Below are 17,239 nucleotides of genomic sequence, written 5' to 3'. Positions count from 1 at the left end.
GACACGACTGAAGTAACTTACCAGCAGCAGCAGCAGCAGAATGAAGATAACTCTTACTGTAGTTACGAGTAGGATGTGCACCTGCTTGGATATTGCTAACTCCCTGGACAAGAAATTGGGGGGTGAAATGGAAATGTGGCTGTCTGTTTGTTTATTTATTTTTAATGTGTGTGAGGAAAAAATAATTTCCAGATAAAACATTACTAGTATTTCCTTTGACAAGTTTCCTGTAATAGTGAATATTTGCTATTGAATGATACAAATATAACTTTGTGTATGTTTCCTATCTGCTATGCAGAGCAAATTCTGGAAGTGATTATTGAAGTCGTACCCCTGTTAAGGAGAGAATCTGGAATCCTTGGGACAGAAGATCCTGTACTTCTTATTCTTTGTATAGGTTGATCTGGATAATATTTTAAGAGTGTTATCCATGCCCCCACGCCCGCACCTCCGATCTGTTTTTTTAATAATGAGCTTTGCCTGATAGGGTTACTGAAACCTGAGTAGTGACTTGAGACTCTGGTGGTCATTCACTTGGACCTAGTGCTTACATTTGGATCTGGATTTTGGCTGTAACCTTTTCAATTACATTCTTCTTAGGGCTCAGTGATTTTACTTTGGATACTGTGTATTAACTAGGAAGAACCTGAGAGGAGAGGAGGTATATGTTCTTTTAACTATCTTTTAAAAAAATGTTCTTTTTTTTTTCCTCTAAGAAATGGCAGAATAGTGTCTCAGTCTTTAAAAATGAAATATAATGGAGCTCACTCAGAAAGATACATGTGTGAACAGAAGATACAATTTTTTCCCCTGAGATGTGGAGCTGAATAAAACCCTTACAAAAAAAAAAACCATTGTTTTCATCTGTATTCATTGTGTTTTTAAGTCGTATATAGAGGAGGTGTTTGAAAGGAATGAGTGAATTTTGGCGAGGATTTTCATGGCTTGCATGTTTTTTCTTTTGTTGTGTAACTCTATTGAATAAAGTGCTAGTGAGGGTCTGGAAGAAATCCTGCTTGGGAGAAGATAATCAAATCCAGGTTCTGGCTTTCTTTTGAAAGCTTACTCCAGAATAAAAAACTGTTAAAATGTAGAAGTGTTATTAAAGGTGATTCAGTCCTTTCTTCACTTTTAGTGGGTGAGAGAGTTGAGGTCCGGAGAGAATCAGTGTCTTTCTAGAGACTCATGTTAGTTGGTAGAGACTAAAATTGTGGTTTCCATTTCTAGTTTGTTTCTCCATTATTCTTTGTTCCATTACAGGACTGGCTTTCTCAGGAATCTTGCCAGGTTTGCTTAGTTGACCACTCTGAGCGGATAGGAGCAGTTAACATTTCTAGTATAACAAAATTTGGAGAATGTCCTTTTAATTTCATTGAGACTTTGTAAAAAATACAGACAGAGACTTTTCTTTAAAAGGTGGCTTATTATTTAATTTTATTGAAGTATAGTTAGTTTAAAATGTTTTGTTTAATTTCTACTGTACAACAGAATGACTCAGTTATGTTTGTTCTTTTTCCTATTCTTTTCCTTTATGGTTTATCACATACTATTATGTGATAGTGGCTTACAATTACTGTGTAATAAATGTATATTCAGGGCTTTATTATTATTATGTAATATATATATATTGTGTAATATATATTCAATCCCCCTGATACTGAGTGCAATTCTCGGTTCTTGCCTCTTTGTAGGCTAGCAGGGAAAAACCACAAGGCCATTCAGGTATAACCTAAATCAAATCCCTTATGATTATACAGGGGAAGTGACAAATAGATTCAAGGGATTAGATTTGATAGAGTGCCTGAAGAACTGTGGATGGAAGTTCATAACATTGTACAGGAAGCAGGGATCAAAACCATCCCAAAGAAAAAGAAATGCAAGAAGGCAAAATGGTTGTCTGAGGAGGCCTTACAAATAGCTGAGAAAATAAGAGATGTGAAAGGCAAAGGAGACAGGGCATTATATCCCCAACTGTATGCAGTGTTCTGAAGAATAGTAAGGAGAGATAAGAAGGTCTTCTTAAGTGAACAGTACAAAGAAATAGAGGAAAATAATAGAATGAGAAAGACTATAGAACTCTTCAAGAAAAAATACCAAGGGAATATTTCACGCGAAGATGGAAACAGTGAAAGGGACAGAACTTGCAGTGGCCTGAGAGAAGCAGAAGAGGTTGAGAAGACACGTCAAGAACACACAGAGCCATTCAAAACAGATGCTAATGACTCGGATAACAGAACGGTGTAGCCAGTCAACTCACCTAGAAGGGTGAAGACAGGCATTTTGGAGTATGAAGTCAGGTGGGCCTTAGGAAGCATTCCTATGAACACAGCTAGTGGAGGTGATGGAATTCCAGCTGAACTACTCCAGATCCTGAAAGATAATGCTGTGAAAGTGCTGCACTCAATATGCCAGCAAATTTGGAAAACTCAGCAGTGGCCACAGGACTGGAAAAGGTCAGTTTTCATTCCAGTCCCAAAGAAGGACGATGCCAAAGAATGGTTCAAACTTCTGTACAGTTGTGCTCATTTCACATGCTAGCAAGGTAATGCTCAAAATCCTTTGAGCTAGGTTTCAACAGTATGTGAACTGAGAACTTCGAGATGTACAATCTGAATTTAGAAAAGGCAGAGGAGCCAGAGATCAAATTGCCAACATCCACTGAATCATAGAAAAAATAAGAGAATTTGAGAAAAATATCTACTTCTGCTTCATTGACTATGCTGAAGCCTTTGACTGTGTGGATCATAGCAAATTGTGGAAAATCCTTCAAGAGATTGAACTACCACACCACCTTACCTATCTCCTGAGAATCCTGTATGCAAGTCAAGAAGAAACAGTTAGAACTGGATATGGAACAATGGACTGGTTCAGAATTGGGAAAGGTGTACATCAAGGCTGAATATTGTCACCTTGCTTATTTAATATATGCAGAGAACATCATGTGAAGTGCCGAGCTGGATGAAGCACAGGATGCCAGGAGAAATATTAATAACCTCAGATATGTAGATGACACCACCCGTATGGTAGAAAATGAAGAGCAATTAAGGAGCTTCTTGATGGAAGTGAAAGAGGAGAGTGAAAATGCTGGCTTAAAAGTCAACATTCAAAAAGCTAAGATCATGGCTTCCGGTCCCATCACTTGATGGCAATTAGATGGGGAAACAATGGAAACAGTGACAGATTTTATTTTTTCGGGCTTCAAAATCGCTGTGAACTTGCAGCCATGAACTTAGAAGATGCTTGCTCCTTGGGTTGAAAGTTATGACAAGCTCAGACAGTGTATTAAAAGGCGGAGACATCACCTCACCAAAATCCATATAGTCAAAGCTGTGATTTTTTCCAGTGATCATGTATGGATGTGATAGTCGGACCATAAAGAAGAAGACTGAGAGCTGAAGAACTGATGCTTTCAAATTGTGGTGCTGGAGAAAACTCTTGAGAGTCCCTTGGATGGCAAGAAGATCAAATGAATCAATCCTAAAGGAAATAAACCATTGATATTCAGGAAGGACTGATGCTGAAGGTGAAGCTCAAATACTTTGGCCACCAAATGTGAAAAGCTGACTCATTGGGAAGGACCCTGATGCTGGGAAAGATTGAGCAGGAGAAGGGGGTGATAGAGGATGAGATGATTGGATGGTGTCATCAACTCAGTGGACGTGAATTTCAGCAAACTCTGGTAGATAGTGAAGGACAGAGAAGCCTGGTGGGCTTCAGAGCATGGGGTCTCAGAGAGTCAGACAAAACTTAGCAACTGAACAACGAAAACAAAGAGTCAGATTGGACCAACCTTAATAACCTTGGAAAACCTAGTGGATTTTCAAGTAAATTTTATTACATAGTCATGTGGCCTAGGTTGAAGTTATGAAGAAGTTAGGAGAAGACTCCAGTGTTTATTTGATATGTAATTTTTGTAAGAAGTAAAAAGTATTGAAGTGTCTTCTCTTAAAGCAGTTTGGACTTGCTTCTTTACCTGCTAATCATAGGTCTGTTGTAACTTTTTTTTGGCTCCTTTTCATTTTTTAAATTATTTTTTTTAAGTTTTTGGTTTCGTTGGATCTTCGTTGCTGCGTATAGGCTTTCTCTTGTGGTGGAGGTGGGGCTGATCTTGGCTGTGATGCACGGGCTTCTCATTGCAGTGATTTCCCTTGTTGCAGAGCACAGGTTAGAGGCACGCAGGCTCAGTAGTTACAGTGTGCAGGTTCAAGGGCTTGCAGACATCAGTCTTTGTGGCCCACGGGCTTTAGTTGCTCTGAGGCATGTGGAATCTTTCCAGACCAGCGATTGAACTCATGTCCCCTACTTGGCAGGCAGATTCTTACCCACTATACCACCAGGGAAATACTTGTACTCATTTTTAAACCACTTCAAATTCTTGTTGGGTGTATGTAATAGCTTAATCTTATTACTACTTTCTTCCCTTTTGGCCCCATAAAATGCAAATGAAAAGAAACTGTATTTTCTTTAATAGAGTAGATAATTATAGTTAACATTTGTGCTAAGGTTTTTATAAGTATTTTAAAATTTATTCTCATACATCTCTATGGAATATAATTGTTATTATCTGTGTTTTATAGATGAAATTTGTACACAAAGATCTTACTCAGTGTCATGTAGGTAGTAAGAAGTAAAATATGGATTCAAACCCAGACAGTTTTAAAAACTCCATTCCAGTGCCTCTTAACAAAAAAAGATATTACAGAGACCCAATTATAAAGGACTCAACTTACTGAACAAAACAATTCATATTACAAAAGAATCTAATGAATGATTTCTTTTAAAAAGTGTTGTCTGGTCAGAAACCCAGGGGGAGCCATCTCATTATACGGATAGTTTGGTAATCTAGTTTTACTCTGTTGAGCTATAGGGCTATCCTAGGGCCAGTGAGCTATCCCCTCATCCTGCCTTTGTCCTGTCTTTGCAAAGAATAGCCCAGTACTGCCCACAGTGAGTAAAGCTGTTGAGCTAAGAATTGATTGGGAATGGTAGGTCATGCTAGGCATATAGGCAACTCCTCTGAGTAAATGGTTATTCAATTTATATGCAGCTTTTAAGGCATATATATATTATATAAAACAAGGAACATAGATGTTTCAAATTCTGTACATTACATAATTTGTAATCTTTCAAATTGTGGTGCTGGAGATTTGTAATTTGGCTCTTTCACTCACCTCCTTTACCCTCATCAAGAGGCTCTTTAGTTCCTCTTTGCTTTCTGCCATTGGAGTGGTGCTATCCACATATCTGTGGTTATTGATGTTTCTTCCACCCATCCTGATTCCAGCTTGTAACTCATCCAGCCCAGTATTTCTCATTATGTGCTCAGTGTATAGGTTAAGCAAACAGGGTGAAAGATCTCTTGAAAGATCTCTTTCATAATTCTTTAGGAGGTAGTTATGACAGAGCCTCAAATTCATGTTTAATGCTTTGAGGATATTTACGTGCTTAACAACTGATCTTGAACACTCCATAGTTGCATTTTAGGTTGCGTCATCATGTGACCTAATCTTAGATTATAAATTCCCTATTAAGCATATTGCCAAAGCTGAAGTGAATGTGTTTCTGTTTTTTTTTTTTTTTTAAGAATCTCAAATGGATGGGTAATTTTTTTTATTACTCTTCCTGTTTCTTTCAAACAGTTTTCTATGCAATACTCATGTCACACATACTATTTAGTTATTTTTATGGATAAACTCATAAAAACGGTGGTTTAAAAAATTTATTGTAAATCAACTGTACTTCAATAAAAAAAACAAAAAAATGTTTTTGTTTCTGCATCAGAGATGTGCAGTTATCTGGGTGGGAGAGTTCTATTTTTGTGCTTTTCATGGAGCTTTATTTAATTCACAGCCCAAAGTGATCACCATGTGACTAGAAATGTCTCAGTGTTAATACTTGCTGCTGTATTTTTTCCCATTCTAGTTTTATGTTTTATTTTTAGTTAAGTCTTTTGTGAGTTGATCATAAAAAACTGTGACACATGAATAGATAAAAGAATAACATTATTATTAAAAATAAAGTGATTCAAACAGCAACATCCCACCATATAGCATATGTATATTTGTTAATTGCTCAATCATGCTTGACTCTTTGCAACCCTATGGACTGTAGCCTGCCAGCCTCCTTTTCTCCATGTAATTCTTCAGGCTGGAATACTGGAGTGGGTAGCCATTCCATTCTCCAAGGGGTCTTCCTGAGCAGGGACTGACCCTGGGTCTCCTTCATTGCAGGCAGATTCTTTACTGTCTGAGCCACCAGGGAAGCCTATAACCTGTTAAAACCATAATGGGAAAAGAACAGAATATATATAACTGAATTACTTTGCTGTACAGAGCAATTCAGAACCCTAAAGGATGATGACATCAAAGTGTTGCATTCAGTATGTCAGCAAATCTGGAAGACCCAGCAGTGGCCACAGGGCTGGGAAAGGTCAATCCTCATTCCAGTTCCCAAGAAGGGTAGTACTGAAGAATGTTCGAACCATCAGATAATTGCACTCATCTCCCAAGCTAGTAAGGTCATTTAAAATCTTGCATTCTGGGCTTCAGCATTATGTGAACTGAGAACTTCCAGATGTCCATGTTGGGTTTAGAAAAGGCAGAGGAACCAGAGATCAAATTGCTAACGTTCGCTGGATCATAGAGAAGGCAGGGAAAGTCCAGAAAAACATCTACCTCTGTTTCATCAACTATGCTAAAGCCTTTGACTATGTAGATCATTCTTAAACTGTGGAAAGCTCTCAAGAGATGGAAATACCATATCGTCTTATCTGTCTCCTGAGAAACCTGTATGTGGGTATGACAGGGCTGTCTGCTGTCACCCTGTTTGCTTAACCTATACACTGAGCACATAATGAGAAATACTGGGCTGGATGAGTTACAAGCTGGAATCAGGATGGGTGGAAGAAACATCAATAACCACAGATATGTGGATAGCACCACTCCAATGGCAGAAAGCAAAGAGGAACTAAAGAGCCTCTTGATGAGGGTAAAGGAGGTGAGTGAAAGAGCCAGCTTAAAACTAAATATTAAAAAAACTAAGATCATGACATCCCGCCACATTACTTCATGGCAAATAGAAGGGGGAAATGTGGAAGCAGTGACAGATTTCCTCTTCTTGAGCTTTAAAATAACTGTGGATGGTGACTGCAGCCATGAAATCAGAAGACGATTGCTTCTTGTCAGGAGAGCTATGACAAACCTAGACAATATGTTGAAAAGCAGAGATATTACTCTGCCAACGAAGGTCTGTATAGTCAAGGGTGTGGTCTTCCCAGTGGTCATGTATGGTTGTGAGAGCTGGACTATAAAAAAGGCAGAGTGTCAAATAATTGATGCCTTTGAACTGTGGTTCTGTAGAAGACTCCTGAAAGTCCCTTGGACAGCAAGGAGATCAAACCTTGCTTGATAAGGTTGATAAGCTTGACAAGGAGATCAAAGATCAAACCTTGCTTGATCAGCTTGAGAAGGATATCAAAGATCAAACCTTGCTTGATAAGATTGACAAGGAGATCAAAGTCAATCTTAAGAGATATCAACCCTGAATACTTGTTGAAAGAGCTGAAGCTGAAGCTCCAGTATTTTAGTCATCTGATGCGAACATTGGAAAGAAAGTTCCTGATGCTGGGAAAGGTTGAAGGCAGGAGGAGAAGGGGACGGCAGAGGATGAGATGCCTGGATAGCATCACCGATGTGATGGACATGAGTTTGAGCAAGCTCTGGGAGTTGGTGATGGACAGGGAAGCCTGCTGTGCTGTAGTCCATGGGGTCACAAAGAGTGGGACACAACTGAGTGACTGAACTGAACTGATGTCATTCATATATTAAAAAGCATTTTTATCCATGTTCTTGCATTTGATATTTATAGTGAGGAGTCAGTAAACTTTCCATAAAGGGTCAGGTAGTCGTAAATATTTTAAGCTTTTTAGACAATATGTTCTCTCTCTTACTATTCAACTCTGCCAGTAGGATGTGAAAGCTTACATAGGCAATGTGTCAGTGGATGAGCTTGACTGTGTTTACATAAAACTTTATTTATGGACACTGGAATATGATTTTCATAAGTCATTAAATATTATTTTTCTTTTGTCTTTTTCAACCATTTAAAAATGCAAAAATTTTTAGCTTACTGTTTGTGTGATGGTAGGTTAAGGGCCACATTGTCTGAGAGGCTGTCATTTGCTGACTGCCTGTGTCTGGCTGCAATGTGGGACACCTGGGTTTGATTCTTGGGTCGGGAAGATCCCCCGGAGAAGGAAATGGCAACCCACTCCAGTACTCTTGTCTGGAGAATCTCATGGACAGAGGAGCCTGGTGGGCTGCAGTCCACCGGATCACAAAGAGTCGGACACCACTGAGCGACTTCACTTTCACTTTCTTTTGGGCTTCCCTGGTGGCTCAGAGGTTAAAGCATCTGCCTGCAATGCGGGAGACCTGGGTTCGATCCCTGGGTTGGGAAGATCCCCTGGAGAAGGAAATGGCAACCCACTCCAATATTCTTGGCTGGAGAATTCCAAGGACTGTATAGTCCATGGGGTCCCAAAGAGTTGGACATGACTGAGACATGCTAGTAAAGTAATGCTCAAAATTCTCCAAGCCAGACTTCAGCAATACGTGAACCGTGAACTCCCTGATGTTCAAGCTGGTTTTAGAAAAGGCAGAGGAACCAGAGATCAAATTGCCAGCATCTGCTGGATCATGGAAAAAGCAAGAGAGTTCCAGAAAAACATCTATTTTTGCTTTATTGACTATGCCAAAGCCTTTGACTGTGTGGATCACAAGAAACTGTGGAAAATTCTGAAAGAGATGGGAATACCAGACCACCTAACCTGCCTCTTGAGAAATCTGTATGCAGGTCAGGAAGCAACAGTTAGAACTGGACATGGAACAACAGACTGATTCCAAATAGAAAAAGGAGTATGTCAAGCCTGTATATTGTCACCCTGCTTATTTAACTTCTATGCAGAGTACATCATGAGAAATGCCAGGCTGGAGGAAGCACAAGCTGGAATCAAGATTGTCGGGAGAAATATCAATAACCTCAGATATGCAGATGACACCACCCTTATGGCAGAAAGTGAAGAGGAGCTAAAAAGCCTCTTGATGAAAGTGAAAGAGGAGAGTGAAAAAGTTGGCTTAAAGCTCAACATTCAGAAAGCGAAGATCATGGCATCTGGTCCCATCACTTCATGGCAAATAGATGGGGAAACAGTGGAAAGAGTGTCAGACTTTATTTTTTTGGGCTCCAAAATCACTGCAGATGGTGACGGCAGCCATGAAATTAAAAGACGCTTACTCCTTGGAAGAAAAGTTATGACGAACCTAGATAGCATATTCAAAAGCAGAGACATTACTTTGCCTACTAAGGTCCATCTAGTCAAGGCTATGGTTTTTCCTGTGATCATGTATGGATGTGAGAGTTGGATTGTGAAGAAGGCTGAACGCCGAAGAATTGATGCTTTTGAACTGTGGTGTTGGAGAAGACTCTTGAGAGTCCCTTGGACTTCAAGGAGATCCAACCAGTCCATTCTGAAGGAGATCAGCCCTGGGATTTCTTTGGAAGGAATGATGCTAAAGCTGAAACTCCAGTACTTTGGCCACCTCATGCGAAGAGTTGACTCACTGGAAAAGACTCTGATGCTGGGAGGGATTGGAGGCAGGAGGAGAAGGGGACGACAGAGGATGAGATGGCTGGATGGCATCACTGACTCGATGGACATGAGTCTGAGTGAACTCCGGGAGATGGTGATGGACAGGGAGGTCTGGCGTGCTGCGATTCATGGGGTCGCAAAGAGTCGGACACGACTGAGTGACTGAACTGAACTGAACTGAGCGGCTTTCACTTTCATATGCTCAATAAGTATTTGAGCGAGTTGAAAAGGAATAATGTCTGTCTTTCACTATTTGAAGGATTGTTGTGTAGATTGTTTTACTTATTCATTTGTATAGTAAAGGTGTGTTCCAGAATGATTCACTTGCATTATGAGTAGAAGTAATAAGAAGGTAAAATTCACCTCAGAATTCAGGGAAGGGAAAGCAGAGAAGGAAGTTGTTATGGATTGAGTTTTTTGTGATGCCATATGTACTGTGGCCAGTGATATGGACAGTCCCTCCTTTAACCTTTACTTAACCTTTATTTTAAATAGGTATTTCTTTACTCAGTTTACCTTCTACCTCGGTGATGGGATGGGATCCCACCATTTATTTACATTATTTCTTATTTCTGGGCGTGTAGGTTTTCAACCTGTTTACAAAAAATAGATATCCTTGAACTAATATGCTTTATTTTCTGAATTGTTTAAATGATGAGTAACATAGAGGCAGGTGAAGAGATGAGTCAGGGCAAAGGCTAGTAGAGTTTTGCCAAGAGAACGCACTGGCAATACCTTAGCCTTAAATATGAGTGGTAGGACAGAATTTGAACCCAGATCATGTTCTTTCCATATATTTTGCTTTTTTATAGTAAGGATATACAGCAACTTATCAGGCTGCCTTAGATACTGACTATTTACTTATTGCTACAAGTTTTCACAAACACATCTTAAATAACCAAGGACAGAGATTTTTTTCCTTAGAGAAGGTGAAATGTTGAAGAAACCTTCACGATAACCTTTTATTCTTTGAATATGTAATTACAAAGGGCTTTGTTCTGAAATGATAGGCAAAACACATTTTCTCTCTTACTTTTGTACATAACTTTTACCTCTTTAAAGAAGGGTGTTTAAAAGTGTTTTACAAGTAAATTCATAGAATTCTACAATGAAATAAAATTGATGAATGTACATTAAGTTTCTATCAAACTGTATGTTGAGTAGAAACCAATGATAAAATCAGATCTTAAAGCTGATTATTTTAGGTAATTTTCTTAAAGTTGAAGATTGAATCAAGCTAAAATAAATGAAGGTTAAAAGTATAAATGGAGAGAGAATACCCTGGTGGTCCAGTGGTTAGGCCCTCATGCTTCCACTGCTGGGGGCCTGGGTTCATACCTTGGTTAGGGAACTAAAGATTCTGCAAGCCGTATGGTGAGGCCAAAAAAAAAGTGTAAATGAAGAAGGAGTCTGACAGTAATTAATTGTGGAGTTTCTTTTTTGATTCAGCAGATGTTTCGAATGTCTGTACCGCTACCGGGAGCTCAAACTAGTGAGAGAAGTGGACAGAGACAGAGGCACCAAGAGGACACACCTTCTGGGGAGGGGATGTCGGAGCTTCCCCCCTTTATCAACTTTAAAATGCTATTTAAAATCATTGAAAATACTAAAACAGTCTGGAAGTGTAAGCATAAAGAGTGTAAATCCCTTTTTTCACTTTCTGCTCTCTGATACCCATTCTTCAGAGTTATAGTTAGCAGACTGGTAAATATGCTTCGAAATTTTTTTCTTATGCATATACCAGTAGGCCTCCCTGCAAAGAAATTGGACTCACACAATATATAATTTTGTAAATTGCTTTTCTTCCCTTGTGATACTCTGTAATGTACATGTTTCCATGTCAGTAGATACAGATCAATCTCATTTAAAAACCTTCTACCTCGGTGACGGGATGGGATCCCACCATTTATTTACATTATTTCTTATTGCTGGGCATGTAGGTTTTCAACCTGTTTACAAAAAATAGATATCCTTGAACTAATATGCTTTATTTTCTGAATTGTTTAAATGATGAGTAACATAGAGGCAGGTGAAGAGATGAATCAGGGCAAAGGCTAGTAGAGTTTTGCCAAGAGAACGCACTGGTCATAGCAGACACCTCTTCCAACAATGCAAGAGAAGACTCTACACGTGGACATCACAAGATGGTCAACACTGAAATCTCATTGATTATATTCTTTGCAGCCAAAGATGGAGAAGCTCTATACAGTCAACAAAAACAAGACCGGGAGCTGACTGTTGCTCAGATCATGAACTCTTTATTGCTAAATTCAGACTCAAATTGAAGAAAGTCGGGAAAACCACTAGACCATTCAGGTATGACCTAAATCAAATCCCTTATGATTATACAGTGGAAGTGAGAAATAGATTCAAGGGCCTAGATGTGCCTGATGAACTATGGACTGAGGTTCGTGACATTGTACGGGAGACAGGGATCAAGACCATCCCCATGGAAAAGAAATGTGAAAAAGCAAAATGGCTGTCTGGGGAGGCCTTACAAATAGCTGTGAAAAGAAGAGAAGCGAAAAGCAAAGGAGAAAAGGAAAGATATAAGCATCTGAATCAGAGTTCCAAAGAATAGCAAGGAGGGATAAGAAAGCCTTCCTCAGCAATCAGTGCAAAGAAATAGAGGAAAAGAACAGAATGGGAAAGACTAGAGATCTCTTCAAGAAAATTAGAGATACCAAGGGAACAATTCATGCAATGATGGGCTCAATAAAGGACAGAAATTCTATGGACCTAACAGAAGCAGAAGATATTAAGAGGTGGCAAGAATACACAGAACTGTACAAAAAAGATCTTCATGACCAAGGTAATCATGATGGTGTGATCACTCACCTAGAGCCAGATATCCTGAATGTGAAGTCAAGTGGCCTTAGAAAGCATCACTACGAACAAAGCTATTGGAGGTGATGGAATTCCAGTTGAGCTCTTTCAAATCCTGAAAGATGATGCTGTGAAAGTGCTGCACTCAATATGCCAGCAAATTTGGAAAACTCAGCAGTGGCCACAGGACTGGAAAAGGTCAGTTTTCATTCCAATCCCAAAGAAAGGTAATGCCAAAGAATGCTCAAACTACTGCACAATTGCACTCATGTCACACACTAGTAAAGTAACGCTCAAAATTCTCCAAGCCAGGCTTCAGCAATACGTGAACCGTGAACTTCCAGATATTCAAGCTGGATTTAGAAAAGGCAGAGGAACCAGAGATCAAATTGCCAACATCCACTGGATCATGGGAGAAGCAAAAGAGTTCCAGAAAAACATCTATTTCTGCTTTATTGACCATGCCAAAGCCTTTGACTGTGTGGATCACAACAAACTGGAAAATTCTGAGAGAGATGGGAATACCAGACCACCTGACCTGCCTCTTGAGAAACTTGTATGCAGGTCAGGAAGCAACAGTTAGAACTGAACATGGAACAACAGACTGGTTCCAAATAGGAAAAGGAGTATGTTAAGGCTGTATATTGTCACCCTGCTTATTTAACTTATATGCAGAGTACATCATGAGAAACGCTGGGCCGGAAGAAGCACAAGCTGGAATCAAGATTGCCGGGAAAAATATCAATAACCTTGGATATGCAGATGACACCACCCTTATGGCAGAAAGTGAAGAAGAACTAAAAAGCCTCTTGATGAAAAAGGAGAGTGAAAAAGTTGGCTTAAAGCTCAACATTCAGAAAATGAAGATCATGGCATCTGGTCCCATCACTTCATGGCAAATAGATGGGGAAACAGTGGAAAGAGTGTCAGACTTTATTTTTCTGGGCTCCAAAATCACTGCAGATGGTGACTGCAGCCTATGAAATTAAAAGACACTTACTCCTTGGAAGGACAATTATGATCAACCTAGACAGCATATTGAAAGGCAGAGACATTACTTTGCCAACAAAGGTCTGTCTGGTCAAGGCTATAGTTTTTCCAGTGGTCATTTTGGATGTGAGAGTTGGACTAAAAAGAAAGCTGAGTGCGGAAGAATTGATGCTTTTGAACTGTGGTGTTGGAGAAGACTCTTGAGACTCCCTTGGACTGCAAGGAGATCCAACCAGTCCATTCTGAAGGAGATCAGCCCTGGGTGTTCTTTGGAGGGAATGATGCTAAAGCTGAAACTCCAATACTTTGGCCACCTCATGCGAAGAGTAGACTCATTGGAATAGACTCTGATGCTGGGAGGGATTGGGGGCCGGAGGAGAAGGGGACGACAGAGGATGAGATGGCTGGATGGCATCACTGACTTGATGGACATGAGTTGAGTGAACTCCAGGAGTTGGTGATGGGCAGGGAGGCCTGGGGTGCTGCGATTCATGGGGTCACAAAGAGTTGGACACGACTGAGCGACTGAACTGAACTGAACTGAACTGAAGAGATGAGGGTTAATGTGAAGGGGAAATGTTATCTAGGCTAAGGGAACAATGTGTCATTTGAAAAACTGCTGCAGAAAGTGACAAACTTTTTAGTTTAAGAGTAAAGCATTTCTCTTTCTGTGCTGTGGAAGTATAGTGCCTTTTGTTTTCTTGAACTGTTTGCTAGCGTATTTAATTTTATAGATTTGGCATTTCTTTCCTGAGTAATTTATAGTTACAGAATTTTCTTATTTTGGCAATTAAAATTTTTTTCAATTAATGTTGCCAGATAGAGAATTAGAAGGACTTCCCAGGTGGCTCAGCGGTGAAGAATTTGCCTGCCAGTGCAGGAGACGTTAAGAGACATGGGTTCCATCCCTGGGTCAGGAATACTCCCTGGAGAGGGGAATGGCAACTCACTCCAGTATTCTTGCTGGGGGAATCCCTTGGACAGAGGGGCCTGGTGGGCTACAGTCCACGGGATTGCAAAGAGTCAGAGATGACTAGCAACTGAGCATGTATGCAGAAAAATAGAACCACAATCTGATGATAATGGTCATTCAAGAGGCCACACAGAGGTTAAGTGGGTACTTTTGGGAGTAGAGCGTATATCTTAGCTATTCTTCTCTTCTTAACACTGAGAATTCTTGCCCAGAGTTCAAAATGGGGTTTTGGGTGACTAATCCCCCACTGTTATCCATTTGAAACAAATTTTGGTAAATGAAAAAATAGATATTATGAAGTTGCTAATCGAGTAGTTGTCTGAAAATTAAACTGGTAGCTTAAAGTAGCTGAATAGCATTTTTTAATTTGAATAACAGTTTTTTACTCTTCAATATTGTTGTTGTTCAGTCACTCATTTGTGTCTGACTCTTTGCGACCCCATGGACTGCAGCACGCCAGGCTTCCCCGTCCTTCCTGATCTCCCAGAGCTTGCTCAGACTTATGTCCAGTTGAGTTGATGATGCCATCCAACCATCTCATCCTCTGTCACCTTCTTAAGTATACAAAATCTTAAGTATAAAATCTTGCTATCCTTAAAAAGTTTTAGTTGCTGCTTTTCTTCATCCCTTAATTTCCAATTTTGGAAATGTTGCCCTACAGCGTGTATCAAGTACTACGTTAGTGTTAGAATTTTGTCATTCCTAGGGGAAAAGAATCTGCTGATTTCTTTAAAAATACATTGGAAACAAAATGGTGTATTAAATAAGGGTAATAAATATCTTTCTGGACTATTTCTAAAAGTAAAAGCCTTTATTTTTGGTTGCCAACGATGCTTTGCTGTTTGATTACATGTGCTTTGTTGAATAGAAATACGAGTTTTGTTAGGCTCAACTTTTAAAATTTCTTGCTTGTTTTAAAATACCTAATGCTAAATAGTTCTAACTAGTGTTATTAATTTGAAGAGTATGAATACTTTGAGTAAATTAGCTTGTGTTCTCTCATTACCTTAAACAATAATTTATCATCTGTTGTAACACATGATTATGAAATATTCATACTTTGTTCTAAGGGAATTAATACTTTACATGAAGTGTAGTGTTTAAGCATTCATACCTATTTTTTCACTTGGAGTTACTTTTCAAGAGTAAAGTGTACATTTAAACAAAAATAACTTATTTTTGTTTAATTTTTCTAGGGCTGCTTTGGAAGAAGTGGAAGGAGATGTGGCAGAATTGGAACTGAAACTTGATAAGGTAAATTTTACTTTAACTTTTTGAAACAGTAGTTCCTGTTTTGCATACTGATTTGTGCCTACAGTGCCAGATGGGTCACGTGACTTCTTTTATATCCGTGAAGGTAAATGCTAATATTTTCCTGATTTTACACATACAGAAGTTGAGGCTAGAAATGTTAAGTAGTTGGTTGAAAATTTAATCTAAATGCCAGAGCAAGAATTTGAACCCTGTCTGACTAGACAGACATCTTTTATACTGTTGGAAGTTTGTTTCCTTCTCCATCAAAAAGATTGCAGTGTAACTTTTTGTTGCTTAATGGATAACATACATAACCTAACCATTCTTGGTTGTATATTTGGGTTTGGCCGTGTTCAAATATAAAAATTTTAATACTCATTCCATTTTTAAAGCTAATGCCAGAAATACTGAATATGTATTTATTTAATAATTGATATTAAATTGTCATATTCTATGCAAGGGTAAATGTACATTGATTCCTATCTTCTGTGTTAATTATTGATAATCTTTTTTTTTTGCCTCTATCTCAGAAATGTTACCTGTTGTATAACAGAAATATAAGAATGAATAAGACATGGCTTCTGATTTTAAGTAACCATTGCTGATTGTTAAAATTTATGGAGACTAAATGTGTTTATTTGAAATAACTTTTCTGAAGATAATTTTCTGTTTATTTACTTATTATTGTAAATGGAATTGTTTTGGAAAGCAGTGCTTATCAAATGTTACTGTGCATAGGAATATGTGGGTTTCTTGTGAAAATACAGATCCAGATTCAGTAAGTCTTGGTATCTGAGATTCTGTTTGTCTAGCCAGATTTTAGGTGACACCAATGCTGTTGAATAGACTGCACTCTGAATAGCAGTGATGTAAGATATATTAATTAGACTGAAGATTTTCAAATATTTTGAAATCATGTAATATGTATATATAATGTAAATAGTATAGAAAATATATAAAGCAGTAGCTATTAGTTACACATGAAAGACAAAATAATTTCAGAAAATGTTTAGTAATAAGTTATTTTTGTGCAGTACTCTGTAATTTTCAAAGCACTTTGATATATAGTGTGTTTGGGAGGTAGGTGGGGCAAGTGGATTATTTCCGTTTTCTAGATGACAGTAGCAAAGCCCCGAAAGTAAAGAGGAGTTGGTTCAAATCACTAGAGCACCACTGTACTCCTGGGTCTATGTTGAGGGGCACATGCTACCTGAAAAGTTTCTGAGGAACCCTAGGAAACTTCAGGCAGGTGTTTTTAAAAACAAATGTTAGAATTTTTGGTTAAGATAATATTTTCAGAAATGTTATTTTCTATTTAAAATTATGTATATGGGATCATTGTTGCTGTTGTCATCATTATTATTATTTTACCCTGGTGTATTACATTTATTTTTGAGGGCTCTATGAAACAAAGTTTTTAAACTCTTAAGGTAGATAGCAGAAGATGTATCTTTGATTTTCTGGTAGAGGTATGAAAGAATATATAGAAAGATAAAGTTTCTTTCTTTCTTTTTTTAAAAAAGAATCACAGAGTAGTACAATAAGGG

The 17,239-nt window shown here is 38.6% G+C and overlaps 1 protein-coding gene across 1 annotated transcript in view; it reads left to right on the top strand.

Moving 5' to 3' along the window:
- ACAP2 (ArfGAP with coiled-coil, ankyrin repeat and PH domains 2) overlaps nt 1–17,239 on the top strand; it is a 164,805-nt gene that overhangs the window by 47,096 nt on the left and 100,470 nt on the right. The window contains exon 2 of the mRNA XM_040249218.1: nt 15,635–15,692. Within this exon, the coding sequence (XP_040105152.1) occupies nt 15,635–15,692 (58 nt within the window). The remainder of the gene's footprint in view (nt 1–15,634; nt 15,693–17,239) is intronic.

The sequence above is a fragment of the Oryx dammah genome, unplaced genomic scaffold (genome assembly GCF_014754425.2).
Source record: "Oryx dammah isolate SB20612 unplaced genomic scaffold, SCBI_Odam_1.1 HiC_scaffold_2, whole genome shotgun sequence".
Taxonomy (NCBI): domain Eukaryota; kingdom Metazoa; phylum Chordata; class Mammalia; order Artiodactyla; family Bovidae; genus Oryx; species Oryx dammah.
The sequence above is the reverse complement of the archived record's forward strand: the minus strand, read 5'-3'. Positions and strand labels throughout refer to the sequence as shown.